The following is a 20,262-nucleotide window of genomic DNA, read 5'->3' as shown; positions in this document are numbered from 1 at the left end:
CCATGACAATTCTAATCTTAACCGCCAATTTATGGGTCGATTTAACATTAAACTTAACATTTTCACTCACGGTTAAGTGTAAACATTAGTGTTTTTTGATTGGATTTATTTTATATGTCAAAAACACATAACAGTCCAAAAAATAAACTGCAGAAACATAAAGAAAAGGACATGAAAAGGACATCTTAGATACGTTTCCAAATGGCATTCCTAACAGGGGCAGAAAGGTGCTGCAGAAAATAAGAGCAGCACCTGTACAAGGTCCTCTTTCCTCTTTCATGTGACAGTCTGTTGGACTTTTTCCTTTTCACTCAGCCATTCCTGTAACACAGCCAAAGCCCATACCATGTTGCGGTTTGTTGTTGCTTCGGGTGTGTTTACTTCAGTTTGGCCAACTTTTCACTCTGCAGCTCCCTCTGTGTTTTAATGTCTCTTGCTAATTTCCGTGCTGTTGTCTCCCTTCTCATCTTGTTTTCTCTGTTGGTGACTCGTCAGCTATTAACCACCAATCTTACGTATTTTTCCCTCCAATTACGTTGAGAGTAATTCTAAAAATATCCTCCATATTGTCTGCTGCTAAAAGTATTGTTTTTATTTCAATGAGAAGAAGAGGTGAAATCATAAACAGTATACTCCTTTCCATAGATTGATTTGTTGAATCTACACCCTAACATTGGTGTTATGTCTGATACAGGGGGTTCTACGGCTTGATTTTTTCAGAAATATCACTGTCATCTCATGCATAACAAATGAGATTCAGGAGAAAGTATGAAATCTGCCAGTAGAGATTGTTGTTAACCAAAATAGAGCTGCTCTTCTGCTGTCACAGATGGAACACCTATCTCTGCAAGTGGGCAGTTTATACGTACGATTTCATAATTGACGCATCCAGACTCTCCTACTCATACATAAACACAAACATGCACACCATACAGAGGCACATAGTCCTCGGCGTGTGAAATGGAGCACAGCCCTCTGAAAAAGTGAGAATGGGTCTTTCAGGTTCTCACCACGGGGCTATCGTGTGACGCCCTTTCCCCCTGGCAGATGATGTGCAAGGTCTCCACACATTTCATCTGTGACGCCTTTGGAAAGCTGTAAAGCAGCTTGATAGAGGTGTGTGTGTGTATGTGTTTGTGAACTAGGCAGGGTGTGAGCAGATGAGATTACAGTGGGAAAGATACAGTACTATACACTGTGTACAGCATGTACTTTTACCTCTGTTGCCGCTCGTTTTTCACTCCTGCTGTGAGGAGGTGTGGTTGAGCTGCAGTGTTGAAACATATTGACAAATATCTTCTCTGCTGTAGGGTAGAACGCACTTTCTTTGCTATCAGAGCTGAGAAAATCTGCCCTGTGTGCCTGCCTTGGCATCTAAGCTTAATTGGCATCTTAAGGCCAGTTGCCTTGCAGCAAGACTACAAAACTGTCAGGGTCCAGAGACACAATTTGGTTGTTCATTCATTGTTAATATTATTCTCCTATTAACACACAGATGCAAAAGAGCCATAAATGATGTGGAAATGTTTATATTTGTAGATCTTTTCAACACTTAATCTCTATCTATAGATCCTGCGTAGGTGTGGAGTCTGTCAACAGAGGTCTCGCCTTTGGTGTATACAAGTAAAACAGTCTGTAAGGAAAGCAAAAGCATGCACAACCCAATCCGTCACACTGGGTCTGCCATCGGCGATAATCTGACAAACATTTATTTATCTCAGATATCTACATGCAAGTGTAGATAATGCTGAAGTAAGCCAGTAAAGCCTCTGTGTAACTTATTATTTACAGTAAAACTGAGACTCCCCAGAAATAAATGAATGTGCTCTACTCTAGGGGAAAAAATGAACGATGAATGAACTGCATTGCATTTGCTTTGCAGGTTGCTTGTTGGACTGTAAACAATTCTGCAGCAGAAAAGGAAGTCTTGGCTGGAAGTTAACTGTTAACATCTAGCAACACCAAAGTAGCCCGAAAAGTGTGCCAGCGTTCCCAGAGCCATGCTTTGATTGTCTTTAGTACGACAGCCAATGGATTACAGGTCTGTGCAGAACCTCATCTCCTCTCACTTCAAAAGTTTAAACCCTAAAATTGGCTTTTAAGATCTAACATCCATCAAATATAGCAATATAATACACTTTTATACGCATGCAAAGTCCTTAATCCCTCTGCAGTGATAACTTGTCATGAGCAGTATCCCAGCATTTTACATAACACTTCCCATTCACCTCAAAGTGTCTTCTTCCCAAGAATGTAGGCTGCGGAGATGTCTGAGGAGGCGATGTTAATAACGTGGGTGAACATTTTCAATTTTTAATGAAACTTGAAAGCCAGAGATGACTCTCCCTCCTGCAGCAATGATGAATTCTTTCCCTCTGCACAGTATTTTTAAAGTTATGAATGCTTATGCAACCTTTGCCTAAACCCTCGTCTGGCTGCCAAATTTCTTCCTGTGTTTAAATCAGGGTTAAAGACGTCTTGCTGTGCAGGGAAAGTTTCTAGGCGGTGCGTGTAAGTGAAAGTGAAGCAGGGATGATCACAGCACTGCATGAAAAAGAGGCCTACATGCACATCTCCAGAGCACCCTGACTATTTTAAACTCAGTCTAAAAAAAAAGCTGAACTTACATTTTTTTTGTAAGCATCTATACCACTTACCCCGTTAGGGACTGCCCAGGTCTGGAGCCTATCTCAGCTGTCATTGAGTGAGAGGCAGGGTGCAGTGTGGACAGGTTTCCAGTCTATCACATGGTTAACATGTAGGGACAAACAAACATTCACGCACACACTCACACCTACAGGCAATTTAGAGTCACCATTTGACCTGACAAGCATGTCTTTGGACTGCGGGAGGGAGCCGGAGTACCTAGGGATATAAACATCTGCATCATCGTGAATTCAAGTATGAGAAGTTCTCTTTACCCCGTCATTTTTGACAAAAGGAACAGCCCTTTTTTACATGATGTACCTGGGAGAGAACCCACGAAAGCACATGAGGAGAACATGCAAACCCCACACAGAAAGGGGCCTGCCTGTTTGATATTTGAATTCGGAACCTTCTTGATGTGAGGCAACAGCACTAGCCACTGCACAACTGTGCAGCCCTGAGCTCACAAAACAAGTCTTAATTTCCATTTGTCAATATGGATTTTTTTTCCTGCACTGCAACATTCTACCATTAGACCACTTCTTCAGTGATTATGGCTAAAAATCCTCTAATGTTAAGTTTACTCTCATTAGCTGTCTTAATTACAAAGACCAACCTTCACTATTACCTAGCTGCTTGGTACTTTTCACGGCTTCAGACCCTAATTAGCACAAGCTAATTTAGTCCTAATTACCTCATACATCTCTGTAAACACTTGCCAGAAGTAAAAAAGTGTTCTTATTCAGACACATTTGTTATTAGAGCAACATCTACTGTATATCTATAGTGTACAGATTACTTGCTATTGACAAGGGAGCACTTAAAAAACTCATCAGTACTATTTTAGAGCTTCTTTTGTTCAATAGATGATGTGTGTGAGCTACCTCGTAAATCTGTCCTCTCCTGCTACTTCACTCATACTTATATTTTTCACCCTTCCTCATGCCATCCTGGTGTACCTGCAGGAAAAATATCTCCTTTGTTGTCTTATTTCCCCCATACCGAGCCTGACTTTCTTCATCTGCTAAATATTACATTCACTGTTCCTGCTTTACAATCCAGTCGGTGTACAATCTGAGTGCAAGCTTGGAGTTAATAACTTTGGCCTTTTGACTCAGGTAGGAGGGTTTGCTTACTCACTGCTGGGTTTGTAATATAAGTTGAGACTCAGTCACTTCTTCAAGAAATGCAGTGTTGTGTGCTATTTTCCTTTAGTAACCAATCAGGGATGTTCAGGCCTAAATTTGGGCAAGCATTGCCATGAGAGTCTTCCAAGGACTGAACATTTTCTCCGTCTGCATCTTATTTACATTTTTTAATTTTAAAAGACAGCGGCAGTCACTCCTGGGGAATGCACAGTTTTTCAACTGAGCAGTTTATGCCATCTGTTCAGGTCTCTTAACGGTCACACGCATACTTATCACACACTGAAAGTCTTCCCTGCCCCCAGATTGCCCCCCTACTTACTTGCGGATGCAAACACCTCTTGAGTGCTTTGAATAAATGCATTTACCTACTGTAAAATATATGCTCGGTGTATGTAAGTGTTGGAGGGAGCACTCATTCAGTGACAAAAATGGAAAAGAGGTAGTGAGGGTGTGCATATAGTCACTTGGTGATATCCATTGAATCACTTAATGTCCTTGGTCATCGGACATTAAGCTCCACATTATTTACAGCAAGGTATTTGCAGTACAAAGACTTGAAACATTTTGCATTAATTCAAAAAGAAAATAACCTTGATGATTTAACAAGGATGGCCTAAAGAGAGAGTGATATTCTTCAAAATATATTAGGTACTGATATGGGCATATCACAGATCTTTTAAAATGTATTGGCATACCGTTTTCCAGTACGAAACAGTAATTGCAAATTGCAAATCACAAAAAAATGGGTTTTAATTTTGGGTTCATACTGCAACGGTAAGCCAGAGTGATACCTTTGTGTTACTTACTACTTACTGTGAAGCTGAGATTCCCCTGAAACAGATGAATGGGCACTACTCCAGTAGATGAAATAAACCAAAAAAGAATTGCTGTTATTTTGAAGACATATCACGGGGCGCATTTCACTTTTGATCTGAACACATGGTTGCTTTGCAGGTTGCTGGCCGGGTTACAATGCCGAAAAAGATTCTTTCATTGGCATCATTAAATAAGGATAACCCCTGGAGTAGCTTTTTTCATTGAAGAACATCATATAGAGTACATCCCATTACCCATAAGTTGCAACCATGCATCCCCTACTTGTGTCTTTCACTTGAGTCCTAGTCCCTCCCACCAGAGGTGCAAGGAAATTAAGAGAGGGACAAAAAGAGAGAGAAAATATGCTTGTAGATACATAAAGTTACATTAAGTTAGTGATGTTAAGTTTCAGTGAAGTCTAAGCCGCTGCAGCGTCCAACCAGGGACTGACATTCGATATGGAGGTGTTTCTGTCAGTGAAAAGTCCTCTGCGAAGGCTGCTCTTGTGTAACCTCTCTCCAATTTCCCTCCTCTCCCCTCAATCCTCTCTCCTCCGAGCAGTGTTTAAAGCTTTAGAACGCTCCTTAGCATGGCAGGTCCATAAGTACTTATGGCTCGGCCGAGGACACATAGGACTGAAGACACATTATTTAAGGGCTTTAAGATCCGGCTGGAGTACTTGTGTAATAACTATTACTCCTTGTAATTACTCCCACTGCTAGTGGGGGGAGACTTTAATTTAACAGCAGGGTTGAGAAAAACAATTCTGTATCACCTGACTGCCCTTTTTATGTATATGAGCTTTAATGATATTATTTTCAAAACACATTTGTATTAAAATTAGGCAGTAAAAGTAATAATCAACTGTGCTTTGCCTGTGCAAATGAATAAACATATGTCATACAAGGACACACAAGGAGGAACACAGGGGAAGAGAGAGGACTTTAGAAAACACAATGGGGAACAGAAAGAACATTCTCCTCTCAAAAAACAACAGTAATGCTATTTAGGAAGACATAAAATGAAAAGAAAATGAAAAAGGGAGATACCCTTGTAAAGGCTTTGGCTATATTGTGTTAAGACATAGACAGTGGTGATTGTTATTCCTGCCCCATCTTCAACAGCAAGATTGCACTCATCAAAAACTGTTTTTGCAGGGTGACATTTGTAGAGAACATCAAATTGTTCTTTTACTTTTTTTGTAATATCTGACTTCTCTCTCTCTCTCTCTCTCTCTCTCTCTCTCTCTCTCTCTCTCTCTCTCTCTCTCTCTCTCAGGCTGTCTCTCTGCAGGTCTCTAAAAAGGTTGCAGATCTCATTTTGGAGAAACAGCCTGCGTATGTCAAGGTAAGCCTCCAATGTCAACTAATGTCCATTTTACACAACCACTTCTGATTTTTTCTTCACCAAGCCACTTTGTTTAAAAAATGTACTCAGCTGTTGAAATGTTGCACCACAAAATATCAGCAATATGGAACTTTTAGGTTATCTTTTCTTGACTTCTGACTTGGAAGTCAGTAGATTAATTCCTGTTTTAGTGTCTGACTGCCAAATAAGACAAACTTCAGACTCTGTAATCATTGCATTAGGAAATCTGACTCCTTTCATGGTTACTTAAAATTGGGGCAATAATCTATTTTTCATTCAGAACAGATTCAGGAAGTGTAGAAAGAATAGTTCATAAAATCCCTCCTTGAACCCCCCTCAGTGATGTTGCAATTAAATGTGCGATGACTGTTTACATCAAGTAAGCTGTTACTCATCTGCAGTCAGACAGATCCAGTAATGAATGATTATTACCCCTAAACCACTTTGGTTTTAGTGATGAGTCAGAATGAGTCTTTTAACTGATTTCATTAATCTGATTCATTTGACGCTGGAGCACTGATGTGATCTCAGATGTTGCATCCATTTTAGCAATGCGCTTTGCAGCAACAGCAACATTCTTGACCCCTCAAACATTAAAAACACGAGCTAAGAGTGGTTCACTGAATCACCCACTATTTCACAGGATAGAGAAAACATTGAGTTTTTTTTCGAGAGGTTTAGTAAATCAATCTTTTGATGCTTGTCAGGAAACTGAACTCTATAAAGATGCTTATGCAGCAGCTGAAGGCAGCAGTGGTATCTTTGTGTTTTTTTGATTATATCACTAAGTACGTAGACATGTCTAATTACATTACATGCTGTTGTATCTGCATCCAGCTGGCCCAAAGATCAATGGGCCTCATTCACCAACTGCTAAATGATCACCAAAATGATCATTCATTGAGTCTTACTTAATTCTGCACATGGATATTGATAAATGACAAAAATGAACGGATACATTTGATGTGGTCTGCTTCAGTTTCAGTCATGCAGCGTCAGTATATTGCATTATAAAAATAAAGTGAGCACTTCGAAACCTTATTTTTTTTCTAACATATTTTTTAATGATTATTAGGGATGTACATTTTTAGAAATCTCCGTCATCGATATTTGGAAATATAATCAATTATTGATTATTCATTAAAAAAGGTAGAAGTTTTCCATGTCAAAAACAATGCCAAATGCATTTTTTCCCTTAAATAATTTTTTCACTTAGCTACACAACGTATATATTTGATGGTATTGAATAGCTACGGATCATATTGAGGTGTACAAAATGTTAAACACGCTGAATATCAGCGTGTGGAGCAGGCTCATAATCTCTGCGGACGTACAGTAATTAAGTGAAGGCTCAACCTACAACATGTTTTGCTGCTTTAAGAAAACTGAACAGAAACATATTTAAGACTAACAGTGTCCAGCTTTCTGCCTACTTGTTCTTATTGAAAAGAATAAGCATGTGTATGTGGTCAGCTGTCAGTCTGGAGCGCAACCAGGTCAAAATCAGTTCGGCGGCAGAGAAAAAAAAACGCCCGTGCAGACCTGGTGCACAGCCGCACCCCTCAGCTATGCAGCAGCTTTTTGGAAAAATGTAGTCAAATTGGTTTAATTCTGATTAAAAAAAGAAACTTGATATTGTCACTCTCTCTCTTCTGTATGAGATCTGTGCGTCCTTTTTCTGATGACATCACTCTCTTATAGAGTGATATCATTTTATACATCTGTTCTGCAACTAAATATCGGTTAGTTTATGATATTTTCAGCAGCACTGCTCCATGTTGACACTGAAGTCTTTTTTTTTACTGTACATTTGTAGTCCAGTGTACAGTGATTTTTAGTGTGCAATTTATTTGGACATTCCTGGCCGTAAATACTTCTCTTTTATATCCTGTGTGAATTTTCTGCTTGCATATGGAGCTGCAGTGTCATGCCCTTTTATGAGAATGTGCTAACCTATGCTAATTAGGGATTATTGGCAAGAGCATCCAATTTAAGAAGACATGGTATTCATCAATTGAAGAACACCGGTGTGAACAATTTTGAAGTTAAAGATCAGTGATAATTATGTCGAAGACTTTTCTTAGAAACTTTCTTAAGAACACATTTCTGAAAAAAACTTTGGAAGAACTGTTCGAGTGATGCCCAGCGTGTCTTGGCAGTATGTCGGAGATCTGTCTGTGCTGAAATGTGCATACTTGTGTCTTTTGATTCATTTGATTTAGAAGCCAAGCTTCACTTGTCCAATCAGATGTATCACTACTGAAGTTTTGAAGATTCTGTCATGTTAATCTGGAGGAGGTGAATCTTTGATCCCAGTTAGACTCAGTGAAAGACTGACAGCTTTAACACATTTGGGATGTGGTGAAATTGCAGTGAAATTACCATCATTGTTAAGCCATGTGAAGGTCAGTCTATGAATAGCAAATTGATCATTATTTCTGCGACCCTCGCAGTGACTCTGCAGAGTCAAAATGACAGCAGAGCTTATTAGTAGACGTTACAGGGTATTTCGGGGGGCATCTGCATTGACCCTTTTTTGCCCATATTCACTTGGTGAAAAAATGTATTGAGGAGGTCAAAGGGTATTTTGGTTTCTAAATCCACTGAGTTAATGTCCCAGTGTGGAGGAGGTTAGTTTTAGTACATCATGTCTTAGTTTTTGAAGATCTAATATATATATGTATTGTATGTATATTATATTTTTAAGTAAATAGAACCAGGCAAATATGTTTAATCTCCCCTTTGTCCAGGAATTTTAGGATAAAATGTCGACCTACTTTATGCTCCTCCTACTGTCCTGTTTACTGCAATGTACCTGCTTCTATGAGAGCACTTTCACTGCTTTTCCCTTCTGCAACTTTCCTTTTCTAAGTCCTCCTCTACCCACTCTGTGATGCCTTTCTCAAACACTTACAAAGTAACAAGTACCACAGCAGAAAACACACAGCCAAAGGGCACAGTGCCACTGTGCTTGCGTACCCTGTATAACACATCCATGGACATAAATTGTGCAGACACATACACTCGTGCCTCAGAGCTTAAGATGATGGTCCTCTTAGTCTCCGATGTGAGTCATAGCTGTGTAGCGACCATACCCCGCTTCTGTAGGGGACCAGCGTCTAATCATTGTTGCTGCCCTTTGGGGACACATGGCCTGCACTTGCTCTCAGACAGGGTCCAAATGTGATCATGTTTCCTCATGTGGAAAGTTACATTGAGGCTGGAGACATTATCGGTATTTGATTCACAACTATTTATTTCAAAATGTTTTGTGTATCTTCCTTCGTTGTTAGTACTTTCTTTTTCCTAAATTCCCTAAGATTTCTGTTTGTTCTCTTTGGCATCACTTGTGGCAATAAACAGTAAGCCGTTACCTGAGCAGGAAATTGTAACTAGTCATAGTAAACCTGAGAGAACAGGGATATTTAAGGAGTCTGGCAACACTACCAAAGACCAGAAAAAAAATCTTGCCTCTTTGAGCAGAATTTATATTTAATCCAAGTTTGTAAATGTAACCCCAACACCTTCTTTCTGCGATAGAAAAGACATCACTTAACCTGCGCTGCTTGAAGCTCTGTCTGGTAGGGGGGACTTGACACCACAGATTACATGTTAGAAGTGTACACTGCCTTTATGTATGAAAAGAGAAGCCAATGGAAAAGTGCCTTAGACTTGCATTGTAGCAAATTCCACTGGTTTGTAAAAAGGTAGTCCCATAGTATGTAAGCTAATGAGATAGTGAGCTTACTTCACTCAGAATAAAATTCTTCAATTAATAATTTCTGATGAATTTATGGTCTCAATCGCTAGTACAAGTCCTCGTCAGCAAATGTTTTCTGAGTTTTGCTTTAATTATAAATTGAACCATAAGATGGTAATACTCAGAATCTGTATAAAATATGGGCACAGTGTGCAACGCCACCCACTGGTTTCTAAAGAGGCCCTTTGAGGCCATTTGAGGCCATTTGATGGCGGTCTCCATATTGGAACTGCTACTCACATTGTCAACAGCAACAATGCCCACAACCTGTCCCTCAAATTGGTCACGTCTCAGTTATGCATTTATTAACCCTGAGGTTTTTTTTAAATCTCAACAGAAGCGTTTTAAAAAAAGTCACCCAGTAAAGTGTGTACAAAAAAAGAAATGAGCTACATAGACCAAAACCATTTTTCCAACCAGGCTGTTAACGTGCATACTCAAGCGGCAACCTCTGGACACGAGAATTGAAGCCAATTCGGAAATGTTCAAAACTTCAGTTCTTGGAGCGTGCAGTGAAGATTCTTCCTTTTGATTGATACACACCCTTCCATAGTGACCTGTCAATTCAGAACGGGCTATAGCAATGTTTATCAACCCTCTAATCCAATGATGCCCCTCCCCCCAATGTCAACCGCAAAACAAAACCAAACTCAAATTTTGCAACTTAAGTACAGCAACCAGTGACTGGCATTAATTTGACTTTTCCAACTTCTATTACACATCCTATGACCAATACCCAGTGTTCATCATGGTATTGCAAAACATGCAATGACTTTGACTGGTTGGCCTGCTCATGCCCATTTACCACTGGGTCAAGTCATATGTTGATAGAAAGGACTGTACAGACATTTATTCTGCTGAAAACTTAAAAAAAAAATCTTCTTGCTTTCATTGCTTATAAATAAAACTTATATTACCGCAATTTGAAATAAATTAACTGTTGGTTACTAAAACTTCTAATAGAGTGGCCATCCTGCATGACCCTCAGGCCTGAAGGATAGAAAGACTACTGGTGAGCCCAGGTTTTAATGAATTTATACCAGGTAGCCCTGACCAGGTTATTCAACCACACGGTAGTCCCAAGGACTCGTATTCAATTACTTTCCTGTAGAAACACTGCTGGTGTGGTTGATTGCATTCCCGTGTTGCTCACTTTTAAAAAGATTGTTAATCTTGGTGGTTGAACCTACTGATTAAATGGAGGATCTTAGGTCTGCTTCATGGGTTGGAAATAAAAAGGACTTTAATTAATTTGTTGAGCTGTGGCCGTGTAGCTTGAAATAATTGTTTGTGAATGTGGATAGATTTACTTTGTAAAAAAGACCTATTCAGATGTGAGTTCCTGGATTTGCTTGTTTTCCATTTGCTGTGACAGAAGCAAAGTGACTCCATCTTGGTCTGAACAGCCTTCATAAGAATGTGTAGGCAGGTTGGGAACAGGGAGTTAGTGCATAGTCAATATGCAGGAGGGTCACGGAGAGGATCTTATATGAATATATGAATTGAAAAAACCTTTAAAAATTCCCCTCGTGACTAAGCGTCTCGTCCTCTGTGACCTCTCCTTCCCACCAGCGCTCATGTTTGTGGACACCGTAGGAGGCCGTTAAATTGCCCACCTTTCCTGTATGTTTACAGTACATAGATCCTAATAATGCATACTATCTCTGTAACCTCTTTTTATCAGCCTAAACCTGACTGACTAGTTGTCAGAGCCTTCTATAGTACACAGTTACTGTATTACCCTCTTTTCACAAGCTAAGCTGATAGAGCTCTCTGTCTGTCAGGTTCACTACGGCTTACACACTATATGGACAGCTCAGAGCAGTTCTATAGCAACAAATTGAAGCCCCGGGGCAACACACAGCGCTCAATATGTTGACCATGTGGGCCTGAGTGTGTGTGCAGTTTGGTTTGAAGTAGCATGTGTGCACTCAAGCTGTTTTTTTTTCATTTTTTTTTCTCAGTGGACTTGTGCACATAACTCAATTCATGAGTATTTCCACAGCACTTTACCCCCTGGACGGAGTGTATGCACAACTGCTGTGTATAGTATTACGCATGTGAGAAAGTGTAATATTACATTGAAAGGACTGGAGAGTTCTGTGCCAGACTCTGTGTGTGCACAGTTCTGCATTTGAATGAACTTCTATGGTAACTTAATATGTACTGTGCTTGGACTTGCATCTCAATCACTCATTTGTTATTTATTTTAAATTGGACTTAACATCATTTCCAAGACACTGGAGAAGTTTGGAATTTCTTCTGAGGGAATGATACTCCTTCCCTCTGTGAACTCTTTGCAGTGGTGTTGCAGCACTGCACCCAGTACGTGACTCAATCTGCCGGATTCAGACTCTAAATTATTCCTCAGCTGGACCTGGTGAGTCAGCCCGACCCCAGCCTGTTCCCCATTGGGATGAGGAGCAAGGGCATATTCTGAGGACACATTTTAATGTAGGTTTGAGAGCACTGAAGCCACAGTGGCAATCTCATGTCTGAATAAACTGTTCTGACTATAGTGCTTATGGACTTATTCAACAACCGTTTTTGTGTTTAGATATCTAAATGGTGTTTTACACTGTAAATGTGTGACTGGTATTTGATTGGAAGAGCATCATTGTGAGCATAACAATGTCTATATTTTAACGACCATGTTGAGGATCTTTTGTTCTTATGCTCTTTTATGCACTACATCAGTGATTTTGCCAGGTTTTCAATGAGGTGAATTACTGGGACCTATGGGTGGAGATTTGGTGGGTCTCTTGGATATTTAATGGGTCCCCAATAAAAAATTAGTGTCTTGTGAAAATGTCTAACTGATATTGGTTATGCAGGGTTCCCACGCATCCTGGAAAACATGGAAAACCTGGAAAACAGTTGACCACAACCTTTTGTAGCCGTATATTTAACCCTAATTTTGCAAAAAATAATGATTTGTGTTGAAACCCCTTTTACGTACAGTGTTTTTATGAAAAGCCTTATAATTGCCCAATTTTGTGCATTCATTCTGTTACAAAACCATTCTTACCCTGATCCTAGGGTCATGTTAGGATTAGGGTTAGGGTTAGGTTAGAGTTAGGGTTAGGGTTAAGGTTAGGGTTAGGTTATGATTAGGGTTAGGTTATGATAAGGGTTAGGTTTAGGGTTATGGTTATGATTAAGGTTAGGGTTAGGATTAGGGTTAGGGTTGGGGTTAAGGTTAGGGTTAGGTTATGATTAGGGTTAGGTTATGATAAGGGTTAGGTTTAGGGTTAGGATTAGGGTGAGGGTGAGGGTTAGGATTAGGGTTAGGGTGAGGACTAGGTTTAGGGTTAGGATTAGGGTGAGGGTGAGGGTTAGGATTAGGGTTAGGGTTAGGGTTAGGGTTAGATTAGGGTTAGGGTTAGGTTATGATTAGGGTTAGGGTTAGGGTTAGAACCAGAACCAACTCACGCAAACAGAACGAGAACCAAACCCAAGCAAACAGAACCTGTGCCCAACTCAAGCAAGCAGAACCAGAACCAGAACCAAACTCAAGCAAACTGAACCAGAACAGAACCAGTACAGAACAAGAACCAAACAAGGACCGAACAGGAACCGAACCGAACCAGAACCAAAGTCAAGCAAACAGAACCAGAACCAGAGCCAGAACTAAACTCAAGCAAACAGAGCCAGAACCAAACTCAAGCAAACAGAACCAGAACAAGAACCAGAACCGAACCAGAACCAAACCAGAACCAAACTCAAGCAAACAGAACCAGAACCAGAGCCAGAACCAAACTCAAGCAAACAGAGCCAGAACCAAACTCAAGCAAACAGAACCAGAACCAACTCACGCAAACAGAACCAGAACTATATTCAAAATATTTGTATAATTGAAAAAAAAATTCTAACTTAAAAATTGGATCTAATTTACAAACGTGAACAATGTTTTATATTTTTCTTCAGTGAAATTTTTCAAAGTTTTCTTCTCTGCTTGTTCAGAACAATATGAGATCAAGAAAGAGATGAGACACAACCTTAATTTTGAGTCTACTTGTTTCAAATTTACTCCTGCAAATTAGAGTGAAGGATTCAGTGTAATTTCTAAGCCAGTCAGTCTGATGACTTATTACTGCCTCACTTCAGCTAGGTCAGATATTGTCAGACTGACAGGAATTATATCATTATAATTGCTTATCATAACAATAGATGTAGCATTAGGATTGATATTGTATTTACAAAATAACTTAATAATAGGTATAAGTCCTTCCCTCATGCAAGCTTCATTTAAATAAACATTGAACACATTAGGCAGACTGTGAACAGTAAATCAAACGCATTTTACCCACTGCTCTGTCTTCAGGAAGTAGCTATATCACATAGTAAATCAGTGTACAACAAACAGTAACGCTACAGCTTTTGTTCACCAGTCTGTGTTGTTAGAATTTAACCAAACACCTTGCTAGGAACAACCAGCCGACATAAACACACATCATTTGACATGATGGAATGACCGTAATAGTTTAGCTGAGCTAACGTTAGCATTCGTTAGCAAATGAAAATGAAAACGAGGTTAAGGTCACTGCAAAGCCAAGAAAAACCTCTTTGACACATTTTGAAAATCAAACCAACAGAATTTGTTTTCTAGTTGTTTATCTTTATGCTAACCTAAGCTAACCTAGCAGGATGCTGGCTGTTGCCTTACTACTAGGGATGTACATTTTAAGTATTTTCCGTGATTGATTTTTGGAAATGTTAATGATCAATTATCGATTAATCAATAAAATATATATATATATATTATTCTTGTGTGAAAAATAAGGCTAAATACGTTTTTTCCCCCTAAATGATATTTTCTACAGCAACAAAATGAATATAACTGACGGTATTGAATACAGGTACATGTTTAACACTGATTATCAACGATCAGGCTCATACAAATATTCTCCGCGGACAGTCTTATAAAGTGAAGGCTCATAATAATAACAGAAAAGTACTTCAGACTCACAGTGTCCATTTTTCTGCCTACTCGTTCTTAAAATAAACATGTGTATTCGGTCCGGTGTCAGCTGGGAGCGCAACCGAGTCATAATCAGTCCAGCTGCAGAAAAGCCCAGACGGCTCTGATGTTTCTGGTCTGCAAACATAACGTACTAGCAATTCTCAACAGTCTGTTGGCTTTGTATCAAAAGGTGGGGAAATGTCCTGCTTAAAATTGTCAACCTTCGTGTCGTTATTGGCAGCAGTTGTGCATTGATCCTCTTTAAAAAGCTGCCAGCTGAGCGTCTCCGCTGTGTGCAACACCTTTAACAGCTGATTCACATCGAAACATGCTTTAAACTTAAAAAACCTTCCTGATAGATGAGTGTAATATGAGACCACATGTTGTCCATTCCACTTGACGGAAAATTGAAAACAAAAATGCGTGTTTCAAGTAATGTCTTAACAATCAATGAACCGATAATCAATTAATTATGTGTATCCCTACTTACTACCCTTAATTACAGAGATCTTCCTCTTTGACTGATGGCAAGAAGGCAAAAACAAGGGATTTTCAGGCATAAACAAGAGTATTCCTAGTATCTTGGCATGAACATTTTGTCCAGCAGTTCTTCCCTGAACAGAAAATAGCCTCATGGTGTTTGTCCCCCCGGAGAGTCTTGATATTGAATCAACCCCTGCAAACTCCTCTGAGGACTTGTCAAGGGCTTAGTCAACACTCAAGATTATGAGGGCAGATTGGTTTGAATGGGATCATTGATCATGTACATAAAGCTGAAGTGCCAGTGTCATGTTGAGTTTTTTTTTAAAGTAACCCTTGAGAATTCATTTTTCCCAGACTACTCTCTGTCTGTAAGAGGTTGTGCTTAGTCTGACAGTGTAACGACAACTTTCTCATGAACACTGGACCATTTTGTGCAGACGTTTGATCAAACATAAAAAAAAAAAACAAGATCAAAGAACAAGCATCCTGCACCTCAGACTTAACATCTGCTAGATCAAAAAACTAAAACCAAGTGGAGGGAGAGAGAACTTGAAAAATATAACTTTTTTTTATTTTCATAGTTCTGCGTTGGCTGAGGGTGTTTGCTCTCAACAGAGGTCATTGAAGTGGCATAATAGCTGAACCCCCTAAGCAAAGTGCTCATTGATCCTCCAAATGTCAAGGCCCTGAAGAGAGGAAGCTTTGCTGTCATTTTCCATTGTCCTGAATGTCTCGTAAACTACATGCCGGCTGTGATGACACACGCTTTGCCATAATAGCAACATCAATAACATGTATCTTCATCAAATGCTCACTTCATCAAACTCGACTTCTCTGATAGGTACTGTGCGTGTGCGTGTGTGCGTGTGCGTGTGCGTGTGTGTATGTGTATGTGTATGTGTATGTGTGTGTGTGTGTGTGTGTGTGTGTGTGTGTGTGTGTGTGTGTGTGTGTGTGTGTGTGTGTGTGTGTGTGTGAGTGTGTGTGTGTGTGTGTACAAATGCCAGAGCATTGCAGCATATGGTGTGGAAGGTGATTTTACACAGTAGATGACATAAAAACAGGCATATTTCATTGACAGCACTGTCAACAAAATCTTTAAATCTTACAGATTTCACAAGCCCTCAGCATTACAGAATACTCTGCACTAAATTGAAATTAAAGCAGTGCTCTGTAGTAAATCATTCTATAAAACATTCCCTTTGAAACATCCCAGTGTTTATACGTACAGAATGCTTCATGTGTTATTTCCTGTCATTTTCCTTCCTCACAGGAGCTGGAGCGAGTGACAGCTTTACAGACTAACCTGCAGCTGGCAGCAGTCATTTGCACGAATGCAAGGAGGTAATAGTGTTCAATCTCAAACTATCATTTCACTAAATGGAATAGCTGGGGAAAGAAGCCATCTGCATACTACGTTCCTTTCTGCTACTCATGGCAACATTAAACTCTTGTGTATTCTCAGCTTAGTGAAATAGGTAAGGGATAACGTATAGTGAGTAGATGGTAATGCAGATTATATCTCCAACAGGTTAAGCAAGATGCTGATGGGATAAGTCTTGTCTGACCATGTCAGGTTTTTTATTACATTTTAATGACAATTTTCTGTCATTTAAAGTTTTTTTTGGTAAATCAGTGATATTCAATACTTCATTTATTTGTCCAAATATGTTTCATCCTTATGAGATAAAAATATTATTTTGATATCGCCATTATTTTGATGGTAGACCGCAGTAGAATGAGCAACACCAAAAGTGTCCGCCTTCCATCATTAGTCCAATGAGGAGCTTCAAAATTACAAATTACAGCTTTGCTAAGTAATGATCTTAGTTGAAATACAAAATAAAAAACATTATTTGCATTGTTTTTGTTGTTCGTATAAAACATTCTCTATTTTCTGATAGATTTTCATCAGATTGTTCAACTTAAATTTATCGTTATTAACGTAAGTGCCAAAAGTGCAATCTGGCTACTGTTCTAATAGTGGATCATTATTAACTCTTGATTGTTCACCACAAGGAATTCGGAATTATTCAAAAAGTGATACTTCAATATTAAAGAGAGTAGTAATAACCCACAGTGATGCTATTTTCCCTCTTCTCTGTGACACTCTGTGTGAAGGCAACTAAGCGTATCAAAAGAGGGATTCACAGAAGCTAGCCTCGGTCTATTGGCCAATCAGAGGAGACGACAGCTGTTGACAGGCCTGCTGAAATCACTGAGGACCATCAAGACACTGGTAAGGCTTCTACCATAGACTGTATAATTAATGGACGTAGTATCCGTGACTTCACTCATCTGTTTCTGAAGTACTGTTTCAAAACCAATTGTCGGCGGGAGCCATATTGGAAATGGTGAACGGAACCCAACTGCTGTCAAGCTAGTGTGACGTAAAGAGGCGGGCTTTGAGCCTCCTAACCAAAAGCTACAGTGTTCCCGCCTGTCAGTCAAGACAGTCATGTCCTTAAATGGGAAAAACTTTTAATCTTAATATCTTCTGAACTGTCGTATTATAAAAAAATTCACCCCCCATACAGCGTGTGTTCTGTAGTGTAATAACCATCGCAAATGTTGTCAGACTTTGCCTGTAGTATCCCCCCTGAGACCATAATCAGTGAAACATTTTACTGTCATGTTTCCAACATAGGAGCACGTCACTTTACTATTATTTCATTTGTTATATGTGGCCTGCTATTGAATTTGTGCTACATGAATGTCTTACTCTTTTTTTCTTCCATAGCAAAGAACAGATGTACGACTCAGCGAGATGCTCGAGGTATTGTGACCCTTTCTCCACACCACACGCACGCACGCACGCACGCACGCACGCACGCACGCACGCACGCACGCACGCACGCACGCACGCACGCACGCACGCACGCACGCACGCACGCACATGCGCACGCACTAACACTAACACACACCAACATAGTACACATGCAGGTTTGGTTATTGCTGACTTGAAAGGTCAAACCTCTGCTTGAATTTCTGCTTTTAAAGAAAAGCCTATAAAGGCAAGAGATGCTCTGACAAATGTCCATCTTGTAGTCACCTTGTTGTGGAGATTAGCTGCAGCACTTGCTATGGATTTACTGAATGTGAGATCCTTTGTTTGATGTATCTAAAACAACATAATATCTGTTCACTGATTCTATAAAAACTGTAGACAGTGTTGCGAAAATTGTTGCAGCATTTGACTTTTCATTGCAAATAATGTATAAGAAAGTTGGTTGAGGTTTGATGTCCATTTAACAAACATACATTTAACCAATAATCCCAAGTTGTTCATAAGAAAATTAGTTTCTTTTCAGGTTAATACAACTTAAGTAAGACAGAGCGAAGCCTCTGTGTAACTGAACCTTTACAGTGAAGCTGAGACTCTTTAGCAACAGATAAACGGCGAGTTTAACGACTCAAGCTATGTCGGGGGTCATTTTGCAGACATATCCAGAGGGATAAATTTGGCTTTTGATCTGAACATGTGGTTGCTTGATGTAGCACAGAAATCTGTCTCAAAGTCATCCATTGGTGCTTGCCTTTCTTCAGACAATAGCAAAATAGTTCTGATATCAAGATGTATCAAATTGGAGAAGACAAAACAGAAGAAGTCACACGTACTGCTCATCGTTTAATTATCAAACACATTTTTTGGTATTTGGTGAGCTTTCCTTTTCTGTCTTAACACAATCACACAGACTGTTCTGTGCATGCAGCCCCAGTTGATACATAGTGTTTTCTCCATGCTGCTGAATGACCTCACTGCTCTCTTCTTTTAGGAGGAAGACTATCCAGGTGCAATCCAGCTCTGTCTGGAATGTCAAAAGGCTGCCAGCACCTTCAAACACTACAGCTGCATCAGGTAAGGTGGAGTAACAGATTGATGGAGTGATTCTTACTTGTATCCAAATGGTAACAGGCATAGACTTAATTTTCCTCTACTGAATGGAAAGTTTTCAGATCTTATAGATTAAAATATGATCGTTGTGAGACCTGAAATCAACTCATGTCAACCCTGTAGAGAAATTCGGAAATTGTTCCCTTTTAAAACGATGACCCTGTGTTGGAGAGTAATTGCTTTGCTCGGAGAAGTCCTTCTATTGTGCTTGGGTCAGATTCGACTCATTTTCAAGGTCAGAAGTGAGCTGAGTCTTTTCTTAAACAAAGGGAAAGTCAGAGGTTTTATTTATATTCACTTGCTTTGCTCATTATTATTGCCTTGTTGCCCTGCTTTTGCATTGCTTAGGATGTCAAATGGTTCTGAAAAGTCATGTATGTTAATATTTTCAGCTTTTCTTTGGAAAGCAAATGCTCACACAGTCAGATTATTTTTGAAAGCAGCCTCCTGATATGACCATATTAGCACTTCTGTCCTATTTAGAAAGTCTTTAGTTCGATCAAGTTGTGCACACCAAAAAAATGAATCAAAACGTGACACTCATTTTTAACTTCTAGCAATGCTCACACACAACTGTCATAATAAACCAATCCTCCCTACCTGCCTGTTTGAGATGAGAGCTGAATTTTAACCAGAGAGGCAATCATCTCTGTTTGTATCATTTCCTTTGTAATCGTCCACAGTTTATGGCTGTAAGTGGATTCCACACTGCTCCTTTTTGCTGTATTGATCAAAAGTTGATCAAGGATGCATATCATTGATCGCTTCCTTCCCCTTTCTGCAATGCCCCGTACAGATTCACACAGAAAGCTTAATGAAGAGGTGTGTGAGAATGACACTCTTTAACTGCTCCAAGCACAACCTTACATGAGGTTCCAGCATTTGCTTTTGCTGTTTTATCATATATGGTAGAGAGTGTGTTGGTCTAGAGGCTAAGCAAAGTTGTTTAGAAAGAGTCTTGCCACAGAGAGGTAGAGATGCCACAGAGAGGTCTAGAACCGAGCCCATCATCTCTAGAGAAATGCTCACAGCTGAGGAAATGTATCTGCTTCATTATTGTATTTTACATTGAAAAGTATAATTTCCACAACTTTGCACTCACACTCTGTTGTACGCATCACACGTCATTTATTTTTGTGAACCCCCAAACTTCAACTCCAAACTATGCCAATGATATTTTTGC

General features: G+C 39.6%; 1 protein-coding gene across 2 annotated transcripts in view; it reads left to right on the top strand.

The window, feature by feature from the left end:
* vps50 (VPS50 EARP/GARPII complex subunit) overlaps positions 1-20,262 on the top strand; it is a 138,614-nt gene that overhangs the window by 22,119 nt on the left and 96,233 nt on the right. For both annotated transcript variants that reach the window (XM_034704659.1, XM_034704660.1), the window contains exons 5-9: positions 5,904-5,957; positions 16,458-16,528; positions 17,306-17,423; positions 17,925-17,960; positions 18,961-19,043. In XM_034704659.1, the coding sequence (XP_034560550.1) occupies positions 5,904-5,957; positions 16,458-16,528; positions 17,306-17,423; positions 17,925-17,960; positions 18,961-19,043 (362 nt within the window). The remainder of the gene's footprint in view (positions 1-5,903; positions 5,958-16,457; positions 16,529-17,305; positions 17,424-17,924; positions 17,961-18,960; positions 19,044-20,262) is intronic.

This window comes from Notolabrus celidotus, chromosome 16 (assembly GCF_009762535.1).
Source record: "Notolabrus celidotus isolate fNotCel1 chromosome 16, fNotCel1.pri, whole genome shotgun sequence".
Lineage (NCBI taxonomy): Eukaryota > Metazoa > Chordata > Actinopteri > Labriformes > Labridae > Notolabrus > Notolabrus celidotus.
This window is presented reverse-complemented; position numbering and strand designations above follow the sequence as displayed.